Here is a 22,831-nt window from a genome sequence, read left to right on the forward strand (position 1 = left end):
AAGGAATCCCACCACGAGGCTATTAGGGATGCTCTCCAGCTGTTAGGTGACTCCTTTCACGAGATTACGCAGCAACGGCGCCATAATATTCTACGCCAGACTAGCCCGTCCTTCGTTTATCTACTTAATAATCCCGACAACTTCGATCCAGACCAGTCCAGTGAGCTTTTCGGTGCCTCATTTATACGCTCGATGGTTGGATCGACAGACACTCAAGCCAAGTTGGGCAACCTAAGCCGGGAAGGGCAACCTAATCGCAATGGCGGTAAAACTAACTCAAGAGAGAGTCGAATTTTTTGGCCGAAGAGTCCACGATCACAGCGGGAAAAGCTTCGTCTATGACCGCGGGCAAGGAGGTGCCGACTGCTACCATCTCGCCTACAGGACTAACCAGTGAGCAGGATTCAATGGGTAGCAGGATCGAGACGAACGCAGCAGCCAGCAGGTGAATCCAACCGTTAACTTCAATCCCGGCCTATCAGGATTCAACGTCACTCGAGGAGGGTATGTAGAGTGTGTCTCAGTTCAGCATAGCTTTAAGTTTCCGCTTATAGGAGGCAGGTTAAGGTTTTTTGCGGCAGAGTGGAGCACTGTGTCAGGCGATCCTTGGGTCTTGAGTACCGTATCGGTCGGCCTAAAGCTAGAGTTTACATCGGTCCCGTTTCAAGTCGCGATTCCCCTAAACATGTGCATGAATGCTGCTCAGATAGCTATTTGCGAAAAGGAATTCCTAGGCTTCTATTTTCGGTAATGGAATTCCTAGGCTTAGAGGTAGATTCCCAGGCAGTGTCACTTTCCCTCCCTACTTCAAAGCGAGCAGCGATCATAGCACTCTGTAAGAAACTAAAAAGCGGCACAGGGGCGTCATTACGAGATCTGGCAACTCTTCTAGGTAATTTCGCCAGGGCCGCCGTTTCCGTCCCTTTCGCTCCGGCTCATGTGCGGGGGATCCAGCATATCTATATCGCCGGGCTCAAATCCGCGAGAGGGGTAATGCAATCGAAAATTTTGATCGACAAGAATGCAAGGGAGGACATTGAATGGTGGAGCGAAAATCTTATATCGTGTACAGGCAAATCATTGGCAAGCAAGCGCCCACATTAGTTATATTTTCTGATGCCTCCCTGTCGGGCTTGGGAGCGGTATGTAACGGTGTCCGGACAGGGGGACCGTGGACGGCCGACGAATCGAACGCCCACATCAACATTTTGGAATTGCAGGCAGCCTATTTTTCCCTGCAGAGTTATGCTGATTTATCAAGAAACTGCCTTATTGTCCTAAAAATGGACAACTCTACAGCCGTTTACTATATTAATAAATTAGGGGTTTCTAAATGTCTCGCCTTATGCAAGATAGCTCTGCTGATAGCAGCTTGGTGCGAGAAGCGACGTGTTACCCTTCAGGCCGTTCATATGCCAGGTCGTCTTAATGTTATTGCAGATCAGGAATCGAGGCGAGCAGCGGATTGGAGCGAATGGAGGCGGGCACCATCAGCCTTTTAGGAGATTTCGAGAAGATGGCAGATGGATACCGATCTATTTGCCTCGAAATGGAACGCTCAACTACAGTCCTTCGTGAGCTGGTTGCCTCAACCGGGAGCCTGGGCAACCAACGCGTTCTCAATCAGCTGGACCAATGTGAAGGGTTACGCCTTCCCACCCTTCTCCTTGGTGAAGGACTGTCTGTCGAAGATCAGCCAGGATCGAGCGAGCTTAGTGTTAGTATGCCCCTACTGGCCGAGCCAACCCTGGTTCCCAACACTATTGGAGCTGGCATGCGATGTTCCGATCGTCTTCAACCCGAGGCTAGACCTGTTGACATCAGCGAGAGGGGACCTTCATCCATTGTGCCAGAGTCCCTCATTCCGGTTGACCACCTGGATGTTATCAGGAATCGTTTCAGAAACGATGGTCTTTCGGAAAAGGTTATCAAGACAATCATTGCAGGTTCTCGCGCATCCTCTATCGCTGTATACCAGTCGGCCTGGCACTCTTGGAAGAATTGGTGCCTTAGATTCAATCACAATCCCTTGTCAGGCCAGATAAGTACGATTCTCCAATTCCTTACCGACTCGTTGGAGGAGGGAAAATCTTACAGCTCTATTAATGTATACCGCTCCATGTTATCAATTACTTTAGATCCGGTAGACGGACACACAATTTGATCGCATCGGTATGTTACTGACTGAATAATGAATAATATGAGAATGAATAATATGAATAATGAGAGGCATCTACAACATTAACCCGCCAAAAGCGAAATATAAGGACACTTGGGACGTTAATTTTGTTCTTAATCATTTACAGTCCTTGAATAACGATGAGCTCACCAAAGGCCCTCTCTCTCGCAAGCTAGCGACCTTGTTGGTTCTAGCCTGCATGCTTCGAGTATCCGAATTAGCTGGCATAGCAAAGGATTCAATTAGTTTTTCCCCGGGCACGGTCTCCTTTTCTCTCCTGAGCCCTAGGAAAGCTCAACACGCGGGAGGGCCTCAAAATTTCCGTTTAAAAGCCTTGCCAGACGCTCAACTAGATCCAGTGGCATGTTTAACTTGCTATTTGGACTCGACTAGCAACTTTTGCAACGCCGCGAACAGCAGACATCTATTCATCAGTTCAGTGAAGCCACACAAGCCTGTAGTAGGTTCAACCATTTCGGGTTGGATCAAAAGGCAATTAGGAGACGCAGGCATCGATTTAGTGAAATTTTCCGCCCACTCTACAAGAGGCGCAGCAGCTTCCAAGGCAGCGGCCTCTGGAGTTTCAGTTCAATCAATCCTAGAATTGGCTAATTGGGCATCAGAATCGACTTTCACCAGGTTTTACCGTAGGCAGACGGAACCATCAACAAACCAGACGGTATCAGATGCGATACTGACCGTCGCGGCGTGTCAGTGAGTAAGAGAATTTGCTTTAAAGTCACTTTTTAAGTCGAACAAGTTTCCGAGTATAATTGGAAATTGTTCGAGGGAGCGCTTAGCGCTCCCGATGGACAATTGAAATTATATAAGGAAAGGAGGAAGACTTAAACAGTCTTCTTGCCCACCCACACCATCCCGGTCCCCTGATGCGCTTTAATTATCAAGTTTCCTTTGTTTGTTTTCTTTCAGTTTTCATCAAAATCGTGGAGGGAGTCGCTTCAGAGGAGCGACTAACTGAATCTCCGTTGGCCACTGGTAGACAAGACCACAGAGGAAAAAAAGGTCTGGAGGTAGAACGGGTGGACACCTTACTTCACGCGCTTTGCATACTACGGCCCAAATTTTTCTTTTCTTTTCTCTTTTGGGGGCTACAAAGAGCTATTAAATAAATTGGTCAACGCTGTTTAAGTCTTCCTCCTTTCCTTATATAATTTCAATTCTCAACCCCCCGGCTAAGTAGAACTATTTTTGCAATACAAAATAGAGTCTTTCCATTACTCGTTATTGTCATTATCGGGTCGGGTAATCGGGTAGCATATGGAAACACAAAATTATTTTATCAGTATGCTAGCCGTTAGTTATCATATTGTTAGTGGCTTGTGGGATACGTTTCCGTCGGCAATGCGGGAGATCCGCGTACTAGACTTGGATGAGAGAACTGTTTACAAAATTATTGCGTTGATGAAAAAATTGTAATTGTTTACGAATTAAATAATCATTAATCGTATATAAATACTTTTTTTAATTTTAAATATTATATATCTCATCACAGTTTTAATTAATTATTTTCATTAGTGAATGACTTTACGGATTAAGACAAATATATATGATCACGGAACTCGGAGGCGCTTACCCACAATGATGACAGTGTATTACTAGACTAGGCCATAAAATATAAGGGAGACTACACGCATAAGAATACGAGAAACTAAAGGGAAACAAAGTGTAAATGGAGACAACGTAAATTGATCTTACCGTAGTAGCGCGAGCGATACGGGTGAATTCAGACACAAAATGGAGACGATTGGAAATACAATTCAGATAGGCACTTACGGAAACAGGTAGGTGGAGAAAAACTTGTAAGAGAAAACACTAAGGCAAGTTAGGAGTCGAACTAGTGTTGTTGAAGGCAACTGAACGTTTAGCGAGCTGCTAGTTGTCTGATCTTTCTTCGATTTTGGGTTCACCATGAAACCTCGCATCTCGTCAAAGTGGCGTGATGCTGTTGACGCGTCGCTATGTCGCGCGTGCAGCCAATCAGAAAGTGTTTGTTTAATGGTTTGATTGCCGTCGCGCGTGCGACCAATCAAACGGATGTTTATTTAATGGCGTGATACGCATCGCACGTGTGACCAATCAGGGAAGTTTGTTTAGTAGCGTGATATGCGTCGCACGTGTGAGTCAGACAGCAGGTGTTCAATTGGGTCAACTCTAAGATGTCTATGACAAATGGTTACTATGCGAATTACAATATTCGTATAATATGCAAAAGAAGGGTAAATGCAAGAGAGTAAAATGTAGACATAATTATATGCCAAGGGAGAGTAAACATAATATAATAAGAATGTGGGTATCATAATTAAATGTATTTGTAGGCCTTCGTCACACTAGCATACTGATAAAAATAATTTTGTGTTTCCATATGCTACCCGATTACCCGACCCGATAATGACAATAACGAGTAATGGAAAGACTCTATTTTGTATTGCAAAAATAGTTCTATTTAGCCGGGGGGTAGGGGAGTCTACCGATGATACAGTCTACACTTTTCCAGACATTTAATTGGAAATTGTTCGAGGGAGCGCGTAGCGCTCCCGATTGAGAATTGAAATTATATAAGGAAAGGAGGAAGTAATTAATATTCTGTACCCTAAAGAACAAGGTTAAGCTGCTGGAAGAAGCCTTAGTGGCGCAAAAGGCAGCCTCTGACGAGGTAAATTAAACACTTATTAATTAAATAGCTCTACCGATGATACAGTCTACACTTTTTTCCAGACATTTAATACCTAGGGCAAAAAAAAAGGGTCTGGACTGACATTACCCAACCCCCCTTATGATGATTTTGCGCCAAAACCGCCCTACCTCTCCTTAAAAAGGTAAACTATTAATATTTTCTACCCACAGATGGCTTTTTCAAAATAAATCGGTGTTCACCTTTTTGTGGGGTTTCCACACTTTCGCTACGTTAGCGAATGAAAATAGTTTAAATTACAAATTTGATTAGCTAGTGGTTATCTAGGACAATTTTGATTAGCGAATCGGTTCGCTAATGAACGGGCATTAGCGAAGAGGCTCGCTACTAAAAGCCGTCTGTCAAGTCTGAATAGCGAACTAACTCGCTACTAGCTAATCGGCCGGGCAGCCAACTTCTCACAATAGCGAAGTAGTTCGCTAATCACCGGGCCCAGTAGTCAACTGACTCGCGCCATCATGCGGCCATTAGCGAAGTAGTTCGCTAATGGAGATCCCCCTACATTTTGAATAGCGAATCACTTCGCTATTATAAGCCCCCTACATTTTCTATTAGCGAAGTAGTTCGCTAATGGAGATTATCCTACATTTTGAATAGCGAATCACTTTGCTATTATAACCCCCTACATTTTCTATTAGCGAAGCAGTTCGCTAATGGAGATTATCCTACGTTTTATATAGCGTATCACTTCGCTATTATAAGTTCCCTACATTTTCTATTAACGAAGTAATTCGCTAAAAAATTCCCAAATCCATTCACATTAGCGAACCGCTACGCTAATGAAATTCCCAAGAAATTAAATTAGCAAAGTGGTTGGCTAATTCAAATTCCAGTGGAATGGCTTGCTCCACCCCCAAAGGGGAGGAGCCTATTATCGTGGAATGGGTCGATTTCCAAGGTATATCGTGGAAAGCGATCGTGTACCACTATACGTATATATACACAGCAGACAACAGGCCCAAAGAATCAAAATTCAAACTTGACACGTGTGGTGAATTGTTTATTGACTTCATATACAAGGTAATTTGATAGATGTGTGTATAATTTATTTCTATATTATTTTTCTAACATATCTTAATTTAGTAGTTTTAAGTACAATGTCTTCCAGGCCAAATAGAAAATGCAAAGCCACTAATCCACCTCTGTCAACAGTGTGTAAAAGTTCAAAGGTTAGTTAATCCTAATCATAAGTCATATAAAATTAATTAATTAATTGTATTTGGATTAGGCTATGGATCTGGTAAGCAATGACCATTTGTCAGCTTTCATGGAAGAGGATCAGTCTATGTCCCCCCAGCCTCTCATCATAGATGAGTCGCAGGCTGAAGTGGGTGAGACAAATGTTGCTGTCCGAGCAGCCACTGATGAAGAAATAATTGCTGCTGGCACAACTCAGTTAATTGTGCATTATTTTTCATTTGTTAAATACATAAATTTTTAAAATTTGTTAACCCCTATTTAGTAATGGAAAATGACTGCGGAGAACCTTGCAGAGGAGAACTGTACCCTAAAGAACAAGGTTTAGCTGCTGGTAGAAGCCTTAGTGGCGCATAAGGCAGCCTCTGACGAGGTAAATTAAACACTTATTAATTAAATAGCTCTATTTTGTATTAAAAAAAAAAAATCCATTTCCAGAAAGTTACTTCCTTGGAGTTGGAGCTACAAAGAGTAACAAATCTTCTGAGGGCAGTGGAAGGTAAGAAATCTAAAACCAATAAATATTATTTTGTTTAAAATTGTGTACATGTGTATATAAAGAACTTAAAGAATAACTGTCAGTTCTTAACTATACAGTTATTCTATGAATTATAGTTATATATAATACATAAAAAGATATATAAGGACATATAACATAGAATACATAGAAGGATATATAGTATCCTTATATAATACCTATAAAGAGGTATTGTATAGCAAAACTAAACACAGGAACTATATAGTACCTACATTTGTACAAGACTATATAGAACTACTATATAGCACTACTATATAGCACTACTGTATAGCACTACTGTATATAGCACTACTATATGGAACTACTATATAGAACTACTATATAGAACTATATTACAATTACTATATGCACAATATTACATACAATATGTATTGCTATTTAGTGTTTCCCGAATTAGTGAGTAAGGCGATGGCGGTGATTGAAGCGGGTACGCACGCGGGTACGGAAGCGGGAACGCAAGCGGCTTCCCGATCGTCTTCAGCTCCATCGACGAGCTCCCGCCATGTCGACGAACAAACAAATAATTCATCGGCTGAAGAAAGTGGCGACGAGGAAGAGGAAGACGAGGATGAGGAGGAGGACGAGGACGCTTTTCATTCTCTAAGTTCGCAGCAGCTGTATTATTTTTCTATTGTAACCAAGAAAAAAATCGTTGTAGGACGCGTTTCCAATAAAAAAGGAAACCCTTACCAAATTGAGTACCGTGGATGAGCGAAAGTTTGTCCTGAATCTTATTGGGACGCTTTATTCCCGGCAATACCTCCGTCTCCACAAAAAAAGTGGTACGAAAGCTACGCATGGGGACGACTTGAAAATTCCTATTCCGCGTGAGGAGTACGTTCAAATACAAGGTAAGAGTTTTTTTTATATTATTTAAGAGTTGTATTTTAATCATATTTATCTGCTTAGATGCCATTTGCTCCAGGCTGAAGGTGAAACTAACAAGACATCGTTTGCCACCGAAACTGGAGTCGGCTATTTCCCAGAAATTTAATCAGGTGCGTCCAACGGCAGCAGACAAGCGTATATTGCGCCACTACTGGAACATGCAAAATACCGAAAATCCTTGAAAACTGTGCATTTATTATGGTCTGCATAATACAAAGAAACTGTGTTCTCCAATGGTTTCGTTTTCATTTTATATTGTATACATAATATAATATATTAAGGCCACTGGGTAAACTAAATAATAATAATTTTAAAAAATGTATGATGAAATGCGGTGTTGATGCGTGTACTTTATAGGAGAATTTCTGAGAAAAAAGTATAACATATAATCATAATACTATATAGAATTACTATATATAAGTACTATATGGAACTACTACATAGAACTACTATATAGAACTACTATATAGAACTACTATAGTTACTATATATAGAACTACTATATAGAACTATATACTAAAATAACTATATATACTAAAATAATACATGTCAATATTTATTTATATAGATATAAAATATCAACATGGCCGCGCACATCTAGATGCTACTTATAGTAAAGCTGCACCTGTACTTTTATTTATTGCTTTCCAACTAGATGATGCTTATTGACTATGCCTCTTGATCAAGTAGCCGACGGCTACTACAAGAAAACTGAATAATTGCCGAAATGATGGGTGCCGGCACGTTATGGCAATTTTTGTTTTTCGAAGGTTTTAGATGTAATTGTTCCAAATAAATTACGACCTATATTCCAAAACCTGGCTCCATGGTTCAGCATAAACGTACCATAAAATTTATGATTTCTTACAAACCCAAGTAGCCGAACATAAGGCCTAAAATGTATTTATTAAATTTAATAAATTTTCCATAACACCAAAAATACCTAAAAAAAATTTTTTTACATCTAAAATCTTAACAAAAACTAATGAGTTTTAGTGCTAAAGACTCACGTGGACTAGAACTTTGGAAATATATATAAATGAATGTGTAATGTGTACACAAAAATTGGTTTTTGACCGAATTTGTTTTTCAAAGAAAGTCGCTTATGCCCGGTATAGACTTAGCGGACAATTTCTTTCTAGGAAAGCCAGTATAAATTTTTGTTATTTTTCTGAATATTACTTTTTTATATAAATTTATATATATTTAGAAAGCTATAGTCAACGCGATCGTTTTGCACTAAAATTTATTTGTTTTTGTTAAGTATTTGTGTGTAAAAATTAATTTTCAAAAAAGTTTTTTAAAAAGGTTGTAGGTGTCCCTCTATTGGCAAAATTTAGAATTTTTGAAATATTTTTGTCTAAGATCAACATAAATGATGCTCGTTTGCTAGCATTTCATAGAAAATTTTATTAGCTATATATTTTTAATAAGTGAATTATTTTTGTGTATATTAGAAGTTAGAACCCGTATATTTACTTAATTGCTTGCATAATGGTGGGAAAATAAATGTACATGCATTAAGCCTTCCATATGGTCCATTACTGGTTCCAACAATTAGACGGAACATACGTACTGTATGTAGTGTAGTACTATATAAAACTGAAAGGCAAAAAGAGGAAGACACTCAATTTAAAAAAATTAAAGCAAAAGCATTAGGCGGATATTTTGTCAGTTTTATCTGGGTAATTTCTTTCGTTTCAATCTTGGTTATCGCAATAAAAATACAGCTTCATTGTGAATTCAGCAACATTTTTTGCAAAACCACGGCATTTTTTATTTCTCGGGATAATTTTCACACATGCGGTGAAACCATTCATTGCATTTGTCACATTGAACGAGATCCCATTCTTGTTTATCGATCCGATGAATTCGGCGGCAAATGCAATACACAGGAATGCTTCGGATATTTGAACGCCTGGTTGCACGTCTTTCCTTAGAAGGGAAAACAGATAAATTGCCTGACAAAAAGCAATCCCTCAGGTGGGCGCGAATAACTTCAGATTGGAAGAACAATGTTGTTGGATCTCTTCCATTGGCGATACAAACTGCAAAAGCTATGCAAAGAACTCCACAATCGCCGGTATTTCATCTTGCATCCGCTGGCATTGGGCTAATTCATATTCCATGCGTGAATCCGTTGTTCTCACCAACGACGACATGCAGGCTAGCGCTTGCTGTCTACCTTCCTCAACGAAGTTCATACTAGGAGCGGTGGAATCAGATATAATATAATATATAAATATTGCTCTTTATAGACTTGCACATTGCTTTACATTTTAAGCTATAATTCAAGAACTTTACCACTTATACTATTACGTTGGCGTACCTGTCACATACTTGAAGTCAGGATGAATTAAAAAAACCCTTTGTAACAAGGATCCAATGGGAGGGACTATGGATAAACTGTATCCACTTTTCTTCTTGAGGAACCGGATAATTACCATCACCACAATACTCAACAGACATAAGTCCGCCAATTTCTGGGAACTGCCTCCTTAGCATGGTTTGGGCTGCGTTTATATGCCCACTGCATAACCAAAATCGTGGGATGGTTACCTGGTCGATTTCATCGCTCCTGAGGTACTCTTCAGAGTAATAAAAAATTTCCGGATTATCTCTTTTTGGAATGAATCGATCGAAAATCACCTGTTGCAATAAATGTTCAAAAATATATATTATTATATGGTAATATAGCTTTCTTCTAAAAGAAAAAGAAATTGTTTTACCGAATCTGTGCATGATTTCTCATTCAAATCCAGCGGTTTGAAATAGTATGTTTTCAATGGCAATTTTGGTGGTTTGCCTTCATCGCCAGGCATTGCACCGTTGGACTGTTCCAGTTTTCCATCGTACCGAGGAAGGTCTTCCGCATTCACCGTCGGTATTACTAAATCTGCAGAGAGCTATTAAGAAAGTTTAAGCTAAACACGCAAACATAGGATGCGACGCAGGAAACAAAGTTTTTTACCGAATCTGTGGTATTAACCTTGCAAGGAGGTGAAGTGGAAGTAAGTTTCACCTCGTCATTTTCCGCTACTTCATCTAGTTCTAACGGAGTCAACAAGCAACTATTTCCCTCAATGGGATCCGCGGGAGGTGACTCTTGTATGTGGTGATGATTGTACGGTGATGGTGATCGGTGTACTAAATCTGTGGTATTAACCTTGCAAGGAGGTAAAGTGGAAGTAAGTTTCACCTCGTCATTTTCCGCTACTTCATCTAGAACTAACGGAGTCAACAAGCTACTATTTCCCTCAATGGGATCCGCGGGAGGTGACTGTTGTATGTGGTGATGATTGTACGGTGATGGTGATCGTTGTACTACTCCATCATTGTCGAAAAAGATGGTCAATTGACCCATTGAGGTACCACTCCATTTCCTCCTCTTCTTGAATGCGTTCTTGGAATAAAACATTTTCCACCTGGGCATTGTTATGTTAAAAAGAAGGGAAAATGTGGGGTGTTTAATATGTTTACGCTAAAAAAGGTGTTTGTTATGTTAACGCTATGCAATATATTTATATATAGTAGGTACCTAATATATAGTAGCAACATAACATATAGCTATAAATAATACAATTATATGTAGTATTTATTGTATATGGTACATTACATTAATTATATACAGTATACTGTACATATGGAAATATACGTATTTATGTACGTATTATATAGAGAGTGATATTATACACTATATAATGAGTAATGACTCAACATATAACATATATACATATAAAAAATAGCATATTTAACATATATACTTTTATTATAATATATCTTGTAATATTGTTAAAAATTAATCTATCGTTATTAATTACCCGCTCTTTGCGTTTATCATTCGATGGAAGGTGAATTCTTGTGTTTCCCTTTGATTTTAAAATGCGTCTATTGCTTTTAGTTCCTGAGTGAGAATCAGCCTTTTTATTCATGTTTGAGCGCATCCTTGTTCCATTTGGTATCTTTTTTGACGTTCTAGGTTTGTAACCAATGGACATCATGGCAGCCATGATGTGGCAACAAGTTACTGTTGAAGAACAGGTGCAGTACTGTCTCGGTTTTCCCTCTTCACCAGAAAAGAGGGTAACAGAATGTTTGGCAGCGCTCTGGGCAGTGACACTCCAGCATTTTTGTTCGGGAACCAGAGTAATTTTTTTGTTTAAAATTATTAGTTTTGCCCTTTGCATGGTGCTTAGAGATGGAAGGTATTTTTTCGCGCTCCGTCTTTAAGCATCATTTACCTAAATTCCAAATCGATTATTAGCCAAAATTATTAGGAAATCATTTTACAAATGGTGTATTTTACCATTTCCGTTTCTTTTCCCTCTTCTATACGAATGGAGTCCAATTCTTCACAGATGGCAATATTGCCTAACTCTGCGTTGTCTGTGAGCTTGTACAGATGTTGCAAATGATGTCGTAAGAGCCAATTTTCTCCCACTCCAAATCGAGCTCTTTTAATTCTTATGAGCTGACGCCTAACAATTTCATAGCTTCCCAAGATCATTTCGTCTTCAGCGTATGCTCTTGTCTTGACAAAGCGGCGTTTTAAGAGCGCATTAAAGGACTCGGATCTATTGGTTGACAGCAAATACTTCACGTTGTACCGCTCAAGTGACCATATTCCCATTGAATTCATGTCTGGATGAATATGTTTCTCGAAATACGTTGCAAATTCCTAAAGACCATATATAAATATATTATGATTATTGTATATATAGTTTACATATATTTTATATATAGGGAAGCCGGAGATATAGGACCGGTCGAAATAGGCCCCGACGAAATAGGCCCGGCAAATAGGACCGGATGAAATAGGACCCTACGAAATAGGCCCAATTTAAAAATATTTTTAAAGCGGTCCTATTTCTCCGTCAAAGCGCGCCTTTTTTCCCCTTTTATTTCTATTTTCCCCCAGGGTTGTGTGTTTTTTTAAACGACAGTTGGAAATTTAGGGCTTGGGCTTGGCAATGTTGCTTACCGAAACAATTTAGCTTATGTTCCACTGCCTGTAAAAATTTACACCGCTGTCAATGGCGTAGGTGGAGCGTTTCTGAATGTGATTCTAGAGATTGGTGTTCGATTCCAGTTGAGGTGATGAGTTAATATGCTTAACTTACTAGAAATTCTCGTTTATATATAAAACAAATTTTCATCGAACAAAAAAAAATTAAAAAATAATAAAAATAAATAAAAAATAATCTCCTTCGTTCTAGAGAAATTAATATTCCCATCAAATTCGGATAAAGAATATTATAACGATACCAATTATATTGAAATTCCTTATTGGGAATCGAACACTAATCTACGGCGTCGCAATCAGAGGCTCTACACATATGCCATCGGTATCGAAATAATTGTGCACAGGCAGCTATATAATTTATTTGGGTAAGGAGTATTACACAGCCTAAGTCCAACATTTCCAACTGTCGTTTAAAAAAAACACACCACCCTGGGGGTTACAATAATGTCCTGACCTGTTACTTGCCTTAAAGCGTAATACCTTAAGGCATAAAAAGAAATGTCTAGACTTACCCAACCCTGCCCTATGTGTCCATCAACCCGTCTACCCTCCCTCTTAAAGAAAAACAAACAAAAACCCTTTACCCCGCCAATAGGTGGCTTTAAAAAATTAAATCGGTGTTCGGATTTTTGTGCAGGATACTGTACACGCTGCCAGTACACGATATACCATCCAACGACAGTCGTCTGCTAGTCGTACTTCGTGGAAAACGTTGGTTAGGCCCCTCCCCTTTCAGGGCGGAGCAAGCCATTCCACGATGGTTTTCCACGATATACCAGTACACGGTACGCGTACACGATATACCAACACCAGTTGTAGCGAGCTAGCTCTGCCCGGGTGAGCTTTTCCATTCGCTCAGCCCGAGCATAGCCGACTGGATGTAATAGTTCAAACCTGAAGTCTAGAACTGTAAAAGTGACTCACCCCTCCGGCGATGGGAGGAGCTTATTCTCGAATGGACACTAGCACCACCACCAAAGATTCTTGGAACTTCATTGAACAATCGTTAACAAAACAAAAAACAAACAAAACAGTTAGTTGTCGTTTTAGCGTTTTGATGTTAGAGTTCTTTTTTTTTTTTTTGAAAGTGTTGAAATTGAAGACAAAAGTTACGGGTTTGGAATATTTTTCATTGCAAGTCTTCTCCTGTTTAATTGAATAACAAGGATATAAGTAAACAAAAATTATTAAGCATCAATTTTATCTTGTGTTAATTATTTATTATTATTATTTGTATTAATTGCAGTGTTCTGCCGAATAAGGAAAAAATTTATTTGAATATGAATACGAATAAAATGAAAATTGAATCGAATAAAGAATAAGAATAAAGAATTAAAAAAAATTAAGAATAAAGAATAAAGAATAAAAATAAAATTTATTTTTATTCGTATTTCGAATAAATTTTCCAATAAATTTTCAAATAAAATAAATTCTAATGATTTTCTTAATTTAAGGATGATGTTTCGATTTTTGAATCATAAAATTAAAAACAATTAATAGTAAATAATTAAGCAAGTGATTTGAAGCAATCAGCCAATTACACTTCCAGTCAAATGACTCCACGTTTCTGAACAGCTCACACCTGTCTTACACTCACACGAGTCACACCTATTCAAAATTCAAGTAGCCCTATTGTATTAGCATTCAATTATAAAAATAAATGGCATTATTTGATAATTTTATTACCGAAATGCCTAATTCCAGTTGCAAGATTTGATACACTTTAATACGTAAACGTAACAGCTTAGTTTTATACTTTAAGTTCTTCCAGAAGTAGTATCACTAATTCAAGAGTGTGCTAGTAGCAGACAATTATTGGCCTCATGACATTTTCAATGGCTAAACGGAAAAAATAACTCCAAACAAAAGAGCAACGGCTAGCGGAAACAAATATTTTTAAACTTAGAGGAACTTAATTTTTTATTCGATTTTTCCATTTAAATTTTGGATAATCGAATAAAAAATAAAAATAAAATACAGGTAAAAAATATTCGAGAATAAAGAATAAGAATAAATCGAATAAAAATTTATTCGAAATAAAGATTAAGATTTTATTCGTATTCTTATTCAGAATACTTTTTTTATTCGAAAGAACTTTATTCGGCAGAACACTGATTAATTGCTAAACGTCAAATTACGAAAAGGCCCTGTATTATCAAGAATAAAAAATTTTCAATCCAAAAAGACTAATTATGATTCTTATTAGTAGTAGAGCTATCTTATTAGTTATATCATATATTTCAGGTATAGCATAGCTGAATGGTTAACGCGTCTAACAGGAGCATTAAATGAGAATTGGTATTAGGTTCAGACCCTATCTGATTCTTGCCTTTTCAGTGTTAGCACCATTTTATAAAATATTTACATTAAATAAACGAAAATTTCAAAAAATAATTACATTGCATTTGTATTCATACAACAAAGAAAAAATTTGAAAATAAACGTAAAACACAATTGTTATATATTTAGCGAAGTATTTGTAAAAACGGCATGTTTATATTTTGAAAAATGTTGTTCTTCGACACCAGTAGAACGCGCTAAAGTCCATTCCAAGTTGGAAAAAAGGAGGTAGGGAGTGCGTCAAAACGATTGAACGGGCAAGATAGGGAAGCTCCAGGCTTTAACTATTACATCCAGTGGGCTATGGCCCGAGTGAGCGAATGTTCTAGGTTTTACAGCGCTCGTGGCGGCAGTTTCAGCAACCGCAACTGTATATACTCACTTTATAGTCAATGGCTGTAATTCTGTATTTCTGTTTTTCTTATTTTAAATACTTTAAATTGAATTTGTAGTGACATGGGACGACCAAAACTTCCCGAAAATGAAGAAGAAGCAAAAATACAGAAAGCTAAGAGGTTAGAGGCCCAAGTCGAGGCCAGAGAAAAGAAGGCATTCAAAAGAAAAGCACAAAATTTGGCGAAAAAACTTGTTGAGAATAAGAATTACAGGAAATCCTCAACGCCACAAGAATAGTACGAAGAAAGGATTCTATGGTGGAGGATTTTCTAATGATGCGCATAAAAACCAACCATCAAAAAAGCTATTGGCTGATGGGAAAAATGAAGTTGAAATATTAATTCAACAGCTCGACAGCCCGACTTTTTTTTTCAGTTTTCCGTTTTCCATATTTTCTCGCAACATGAAAACTTATTGGTTACAGACGATTTTAAAAGACGGATAAAATTATAGCATTTAGAAAATAAATCTAAGAAAACATTTAAAAAAAATTTTTTTAAAAAGAGGATTTATTTAATTTAAACAAACTGACAAATGAAATATGTTTAATATTTCTTCCACCAGCCGATAGCTTTAAAGCATAATTTAAGTCTTTTTGTCATTCGCTAATTTTTTACGATAAGCGTCTTTTTCAGTAAGATTTTGCCAAGCGGTCTGTGTATGGGCAAAATTTTCTTCTTTGTTTCGGGAATCTTTCGCGTCCGTCGAAATCACACAGCTTAAAATGGTTGCCATGGTTTCCAATAAGTTTTCATGTCGCGAGGAAATATGGAAAACGGAAAACTTGAGAAAAAAGTCAGGGTGGGGGAAAGGTAACAATTCAGAGGTTAGGCTTTCCCCGACTTTTTTCTCGAATTCTCCGTTTTCCAAATTTTGCTCGCAGCAAAAAATACTGAAATCATGGCAACCGTCTCGTTTTTGCAGTCAAAACAAACAAAAAAAAAGTTGCATGCTTTTTTTTGTTTGTATTTTGCAATTAAAAACTATGCCATCTAGCGCTCATAAGTAATTTTTATTTTTTGGGCTACCGGGGGGGTGCCTCTTTTTTGTGGAGGATACTGTATTTCTAGCCTCCTTCAGGGAAAATTTTAAACTAATCAATTATTGGATGCTGCTTAAAAGGAATGAAGAACAGCCGGGTCAATCTATGAAAGAAATTTCTCAACTTCTGCCTTCCCTAAAGAAAAGTATTGAATTTCATCATGCTGAAGTTGAAAACCTGATGCAACCCGATGAGACTGACCACTTTGTTGTTCAAGAACAAGAATTGGTTGAAGATTTGCTGCCACAACCAGACAAAATGCTTTTTAATCAAGCGCAAGCGTCAATAAAGTTAGCAGAAATTCGCCGCCTTCAAATGGTCCTAAATGATGCTTTAAGATACTTAAAGTATTTAACTAAGATTTAGAGAAAATAAAAACGTGAATTCTAAAATACAGACATTTAAAAATTATTTCTGACTACTGTTTATTTACTGCCTCAAGTGTTTAGGTTTTGTCTTGAATTCTAAAAAGGAAAATACACTGTTTCTCACCTGCATCGCTCATTACTTTCGAAACGTTAGCGTATCGCGAAAAAAAAATGAAGACTTGTTCCGATTCTTCTCCTAGGGTTCCAGCAGCTCCAACTTTCCAGTGGCCAAAAAACAATATCTGGCAGTACCAGGAATGGCATTGCCCATGAAGACGGGAAAGAAATCCTTGCATGCCATTCGTAAGATGTCCAAACTGCTCTCAAAGTTCCTTCCCGAGAAACTCATGCTGCAGCTGCAGGAAGATCATACATGTGGTCTTCAAAAGCAATTCTTGTCTGCGCTTCTTTAAAATTTAACAAATGAAATGTGGTATAAACAAATACAATAAATAAAGACAAATATTAAAGTGAACAAATATGAAAACTGTTATTTATTGAGGATCTGAAAGACGTGCTGGCAAAGGATCCATAAAAAGAACTTCCTTATGTCAAGCTGTTAAATTAATATTTCAACTTCATTTTTCTCATCAGCCAATAGCTTTTTTGATGGTTGGTTTTTATGCGCATCATTAGAAAATCCTCCACCAGAGAATCCTTTCTTCGTACAATTCTTGTGACGTTGAGGATTTCCTGTAATTTTTATTCTCAACAAGTTTTTTCGCCAAATTTTGTGCTTTCCTTTTGAATGCCTTCTTTTCTCTGGCCTCGACTTGGGCCTCTAACCTCTTAGCTTTCTGTATTTTTGCTTCTTCTTCATTTTCGGGATGTTTTGGTCGTCCCATGTCACTACAAATTCAATTTAAAGTATTTAAACTAAGAAAAACAGAAATACAGAAATACAGAAATACAGCCATTGACTATAAAGTGAGTATTTACAGTTGCGGTTGCTGAAACTGCCGCCACGAGCGCTGTAAACCTAGAACATTCGCTCACTCGGGCTGAGCGAATGGAAAAGCTCACCCGGGCAGAGCTAGCTCGCTACAACTCGTGTTGCGATCAACATGGTCGCGCACTATCTCGTCTATGCTTTGCGACGAATCGCGCAGTCACTTTTTCTACTGAGGAAAGTCGACTCTTATCGACTGTCTATAAGAGTCGACTTCTCCATTAGAGTGTGCCTTTTTGAATGCTAGGTTGAATTTTTGCTTTTTCTACTGAGGACAAGTCGACTCTTATCGACTGTCTATAAGAGTCGACTTCTCCATTAGAGTGTGCCTTTTTGAATGCTAGGTTGAATTTTTGCTTTTTCTACTGAGGACAAGTCGACTCTTATCGACTGTCTATAAGAGTCGACTTCTCCATTAGAGTGTGCCTTTTTGAATGCTAGGTTGAATTTTTGCTTTTTCTACTGAGGACAAGTCGACTCTATATCGACTAGTCTATAAGAGTCGACTTGTCCATTAGAGTGCGCCTTTTTTAATGCTAGCTTGTATTTTTGTACTGATTATTGTATTTACTTGTTTGAATGTAGGGTTTGAATGTAAAACGTTTGCAGAATAAATATATTTTAAATTCTCGTGTGTATTTTTTATGAACGGTTGATTTTAAAGGTAAATTTAATAAAGGTGATACTCTCACTTGGTGCTGGACTAGTGATGCTTAGGATACATTACAAAAGTGGTACAGGAATATACATAACTGAAGCTTTATTTAATTAAAACGTAAACAGCATTTGTTAATATATATTTAGATCTAATTTAATCTAGATTGTGCGAAAAGTTGCTCGCTAACCAATGGACAAAGTGGTAATCGACTCTTATTGACTAGTTGATGCTTATAGGGTAGTCGATGCTTATGGACTAGTCGATGCTTATGGACTAGTCGATGCTTATGGACTAGTTTGTATTCTGTTAATTGTTTATAATTATTATATCAAACTTTTTAACTACGGAAATACGGAATATTTTTTAAATAATCTTTGGTAATTTTATAAATTGATGTTAATTTATTAATTCTGGAACAACTCCTTTCCGTTGCTCTTGGCAAAAACCATTGACGGACCTTGAACTTTGGCAACTCGGCAACTCTGCATCGATCATCAAGAATTCAAGAGTAATAAAAATATTACAAACTCATTAGAGAGATAATAAAAAATCGCTTAAAGTATTTCCGAATCATAATGGAAGATGAAAATGCTGATGATGAAATAGCCTCAAATGAAAGAAACCTGAATAAAAAATTAATTAAAAGAGGATTTCAACAACCAGAAATCAGTCGGTACATTAAAGATGTTTCTTCTGCCAATTACAACACCAACAAGCACCGAATGATTCGAATCATGTTTATTGTAATGAAATTAAAGCTGGAACATAATTTACATAATACGAAATAATCTACTTTAAAAACTAGGCTAACCAGCTTGCCAGAGACGCCGGTGTTGAATTACTCATTTTTGGGTATTTCCCAAATGTTACTGTGGGAAGTTGTGCAGCATGGGCATTTGGTGAAGAGACTAAAAATATTGTTACGAAACCAACAGCCAAATCATTTCTTAAACATTGGGAGAATGTTTTTTCATTAAAAGAAGGTATATTGTGACAAATTTGTTATTTAATTATAGTGAGATAATAGAATTTTTCTCCTAGATATACGTCAAAATCCAGCCAAGGCCAATGTTGATGTTGACAATGAAGAACCACAAACTGAAAATGTTGACAATGAAGAACCACAAACTGAAAATGTTGAAAATGAAGAACGACAAGGTGAAAATGTTGATGTTGACAATGAAGATGATCCACAAACTGAAAATGTTGAAAATGAAGAACGAGAAGCTGAAAATGAAGAACCACAAACTGAAAATGTTGAGTTAAACAAAGAAAAAGAAGTTGTCGTATAGTAGACTTTGTTTTCTTATTTTTTGTTCTTGTGTTGATAAGCTTCGTACTTAACTGCAGGAAAGAAGGTGCGCCAGAAAGGAAAAAAACAGTCTCAAAATCATTTACCGGTTGAATTAACAACGATGACCGCTTCGAATCCTTCGTCGTTCCCTCCTGTAACTTTGAGTGAAACGCAAGTTCTTATCTCTTCTCCTAGTCCGCCGGTTTCAGTTGTCACTATTCGCAGTGAAATCCCTGAACTACCAACCCCTGAAACTGGACAATGGGGAACGGAAAATGGAGGTAAAGCAAGTTTAATTTAGTCTTTGTTTTTGTATTTTATAACCTTATTCTTGTATCATAATCTATGATCATTTTCAATGCAGTATTGGCGTCGTCGGATTCTGCATCCGCTTCAATTTTCAAACAACAAAAGCGGAAGAATGGTGTCGAAAGTGAAACAAGTACGAAAAAAAACGCGCTGTTTCAAAAAATGTTGCCTCAACGAAACAGACACAGCGGAAGTCAACAAGAACACAAAAACCGAAATTTTTAAACTGAGACGACTTAAAATTTGTACAATCAATTATTGTACACTGAAATAAAGAAAATTTCACCAATTTCGAGTATTTTTTCCATTGCATTTTATTCATTTGAGCATAAGGGATGGGTTGTAATTAATAAAGGTCGCGATTCTGGTTAGTTCGATACTACCGAAAAACTGTTATGGCGTATCTTATAATGGGAGGCGTTATAAAACGATAAAAGTCTCTAAAAAAATACTCTACCCATGGCTTGTATTAGTTTTTCATCAAATCGTGGTCTAATGGTGGAGCCGACAGGCTTTCAACTACGGTGTTCGTAGTTTGGTTCCCGGCATAGTCAAATTTCCTATTTTACTCAAATGCTGTCGATTATCGACGATGTTAACGTCGGCTTCGAATAAATATATTATTAATTTTCATTTTATTAACTCCAAATTATGTTTATGAGAACTAAATCAATGAAATATAACGCCGCTATAACGTACAATTTATTTCCTTGTATAAATAGTTGATTGATAAATTAATTACAAAGATTTATTAAAAGATAACCTAGCCCTAAGTTTATTATCTCTTTGTAAAACCGAAAAAATGGCCGTCGCCATGCTCGTCGAGGATTGGTCAATAGACATTTACAAATTAAACATTTAAAAACATGTTATAAAATCCATTTCTTTGCATCAAAGCATTCTTCGTGACACAAGGATCACGAAAATATAAATATTTACTATGTTTATTAGTGTTAAATGGGCAAAAACAGTGTGTCCCCCTCTAATAATGTAAAAATTTTAATCATCAATAACTGCTACAATTGAAGTCGGAAAGTTTTTATTTTTACGGGAATCGAAAGATCTCGTTGAGCTCTTTCGATTTCTGTAAAATTTAATATCGAATATTTATAAGGAAAAAAATCTTTGAACATGAAAAACTTTTTCGGTTTTTCGATCTAGACTATAACTGGATCTAACCGAAAAGACGGAAAATAAAATTCTTGTTCGAAACTTTTTCCATTCATATTTTTCGTATTAAATTTTACAGAAATCGAAAGAGCTCAACGAGATCTTTCGATTCCCGTAAAAATAAAAACTTTCCGACTTCAATTGTAGCAGTTATTGATGATTAAAATTTTTACATTATTAGAGGGGGGGGGGGAGACAAGCTTACACACCGAGACTTTGGGCTCTTCGTTTGCCCATTTAACACTAATAAACATAGTAAATATTTATATTTTCGTGATCCTTGTGTCACGAAGAATGCTTTGATGCAAAGAAATGGATTTTATAACATGTTTTTAAATGTTTAATTTGTAAATGTCTATTGACCAATCCTCGACGAGCATGGCGACGGCCATTTTTTTACGCGGTTTTACAAAGAGATAATAAACTTAGGGCTAGGTTATCTTTTAATAAATCTTTGTAATTAATTTATCAATCAACTATTTATACAAGGAAATAAATTGTACGTTATAGCGGCGTTATCCCTGAGGGTATATATGTATATATACTGAAGGACTCTAACAATTTTAGGGTGTGGGGTATAGGGGGTAGGGTAGTAGTAGTAGATCTCAGAAGGTTTAATGTCCATTATGTATTTCCATATACGTTTCTTCCCTGAATGACCAATCGTCCCCAAATTTTGTACAAAATTCTGTCAAAATTTGATACGTGGTATAGTAGCTTTTTCATTTGATTCTATTACAGTTTTAAAAAATTAATTTGCGTAATTGTTACCTAGTTGGTTGCCGAATCCTAGGCAGTGAATTTGATTTTGTTTGCGTAACCTTACAACTGTCAATGCATTCTAGTCAGTGCAGAAGGCTGTATAACAGTCACTAAACAGTAAGTGTTCTCTTTAACAAAATGTTTTAAGCAGTAGATTTTTATATATTTTTTTATATTGCAGTAGTAAACATGCTGCCAGAACGGAGACTATGAAGAAGAAAGTTACACAGCGGCGACAAGATAACTAATTTTAGATGCTATATGTACATGTATGTGTGTGATAGCTCAGCGGTTAGGTGTTGGGCTCATAACACCAAGATCAATCGATCAATACTCTTTGAAACACAAAATTTATTTAGTTTTTTCCTTTTTATGCGTATATTTTGTTAAATTTTTAAGTCGCTTAGTATGTCTGTACCTTCGAAAATTTGTAGGAGGTTTCGAAAATTGAAAAACGTAAAAAATACACTGCGAAATTTGAACGTAAAAAACCTTTTCGTTATTTGAATGTTTAAAACCTTCGATTTTCAAACTTCTATCTAATATCGACGGTATAACGGGATTTTAGCGTACTGAAATAAGAAAATAACATACTTTTATTCGTTTTTACCATACTTAAACTAAAAGGATTATACTTATCAAATTGAACATACTTAAAAAAATAGTAAAGTTTTTAGATAAGTATTTTTAAAGAAATTAAGTACTTAAAAAAAATAAAGTGCCATAAGTCAACGTACTTTATTTTTATTTACATACTTATTTGTAAAACAAAAACTTTTCATTAAAGTATTTTATAGAAAAGCAATTGCTGTCATACTTTTATTTCAATTTCCCGTCACCTACGTTACCTCACACACTCACATTTCTCAATTATCTCACATTTTTATGAGGAAACAAAAAAATTTTCTAAGTCCTTATTCGAATCCCCAATATACATAGCAAAATAATTTATCATTTATAAGAACACATAGCTTATTGGTTAGAGCGGGTGACTAGCGATCTTGT

General features: G+C 36.9%; 2 protein-coding genes, 3 long non-coding RNA genes and 1 pseudogene across 6 annotated transcripts; 5 read left to right on the forward strand and 1 right to left on the reverse strand.

The window, feature by feature from the left end:
• Positions 1-5,765: 5,765 nt before the first annotated feature.
• Positions 5,766-8,407, forward strand: LOC123472251. Of its 2 annotated transcripts, none has more exons than XR_006646597.1 (3): positions 5,766-5,912; positions 5,976-6,061; positions 8,084-8,407. It is a non-coding gene; the product is annotated as an uncharacterized LOC123472251 (long non-coding RNA). The 2 variants fall into 2 exon arrangements; XR_006646598.1 differs by having other exon boundaries at positions 5,979-6,061.
• Positions 8,408-9,126: 719 nt separating this feature from the next.
• On the reverse strand, positions 9,127-13,389 carry LOC116935549 (annotated as a pseudogene).
• Positions 13,390-15,018: 1,629 nt separating this feature from the next.
• Positions 15,019-15,474, forward strand: LOC123472508. The gene is made up of 2 exons (XR_006646952.1): positions 15,019-15,248; positions 15,331-15,474. It is a non-coding gene; the product is annotated as an uncharacterized LOC123472508 (long non-coding RNA).
• A 3,082-nt stretch (positions 15,475-18,556) lies between these two features.
• LOC123472233 lies at positions 18,557-19,723 on the forward strand. The gene is made up of 3 exons (XM_045173482.1): positions 18,557-19,034; positions 19,097-19,274; positions 19,333-19,723. The coding sequence occupies exons 1-3, from the start codon at positions 18,867-18,869 to the stop codon at positions 19,581-19,583; spliced, it is 597 nt and encodes a 198-aa protein (XP_045029417.1). The 5' UTR covers positions 18,557-18,866; the 3' UTR covers positions 19,584-19,723.
• On the forward strand, positions 19,707-20,119 carry LOC123472635. The gene is made up of 2 exons (XM_045174507.1): positions 19,707-19,866; positions 19,950-20,119. The coding sequence occupies exons 1-2, from the start codon at positions 19,707-19,709 to the stop codon at positions 20,117-20,119; spliced, it is 330 nt and encodes a 109-aa protein (XP_045030442.1).
• A 1,766-nt stretch (positions 20,120-21,885) lies between these two features.
• LOC116922422 lies at positions 21,886-22,275 on the forward strand. The gene is made up of 2 exons (XR_004394025.2): positions 21,886-21,943; positions 22,008-22,275. It is a non-coding gene; the product is annotated as an uncharacterized LOC116922422 (long non-coding RNA).
• The last annotated feature ends 556 nt before the right edge of the window (positions 22,276-22,831 follow it).

Source organism: Daphnia magna, linkage group LG5 (assembly GCF_020631705.1).
Source record: "Daphnia magna isolate NIES linkage group LG5, ASM2063170v1.1, whole genome shotgun sequence".
Lineage (NCBI taxonomy): Eukaryota > Metazoa > Arthropoda > Branchiopoda > Diplostraca > Daphniidae > Daphnia > Daphnia magna.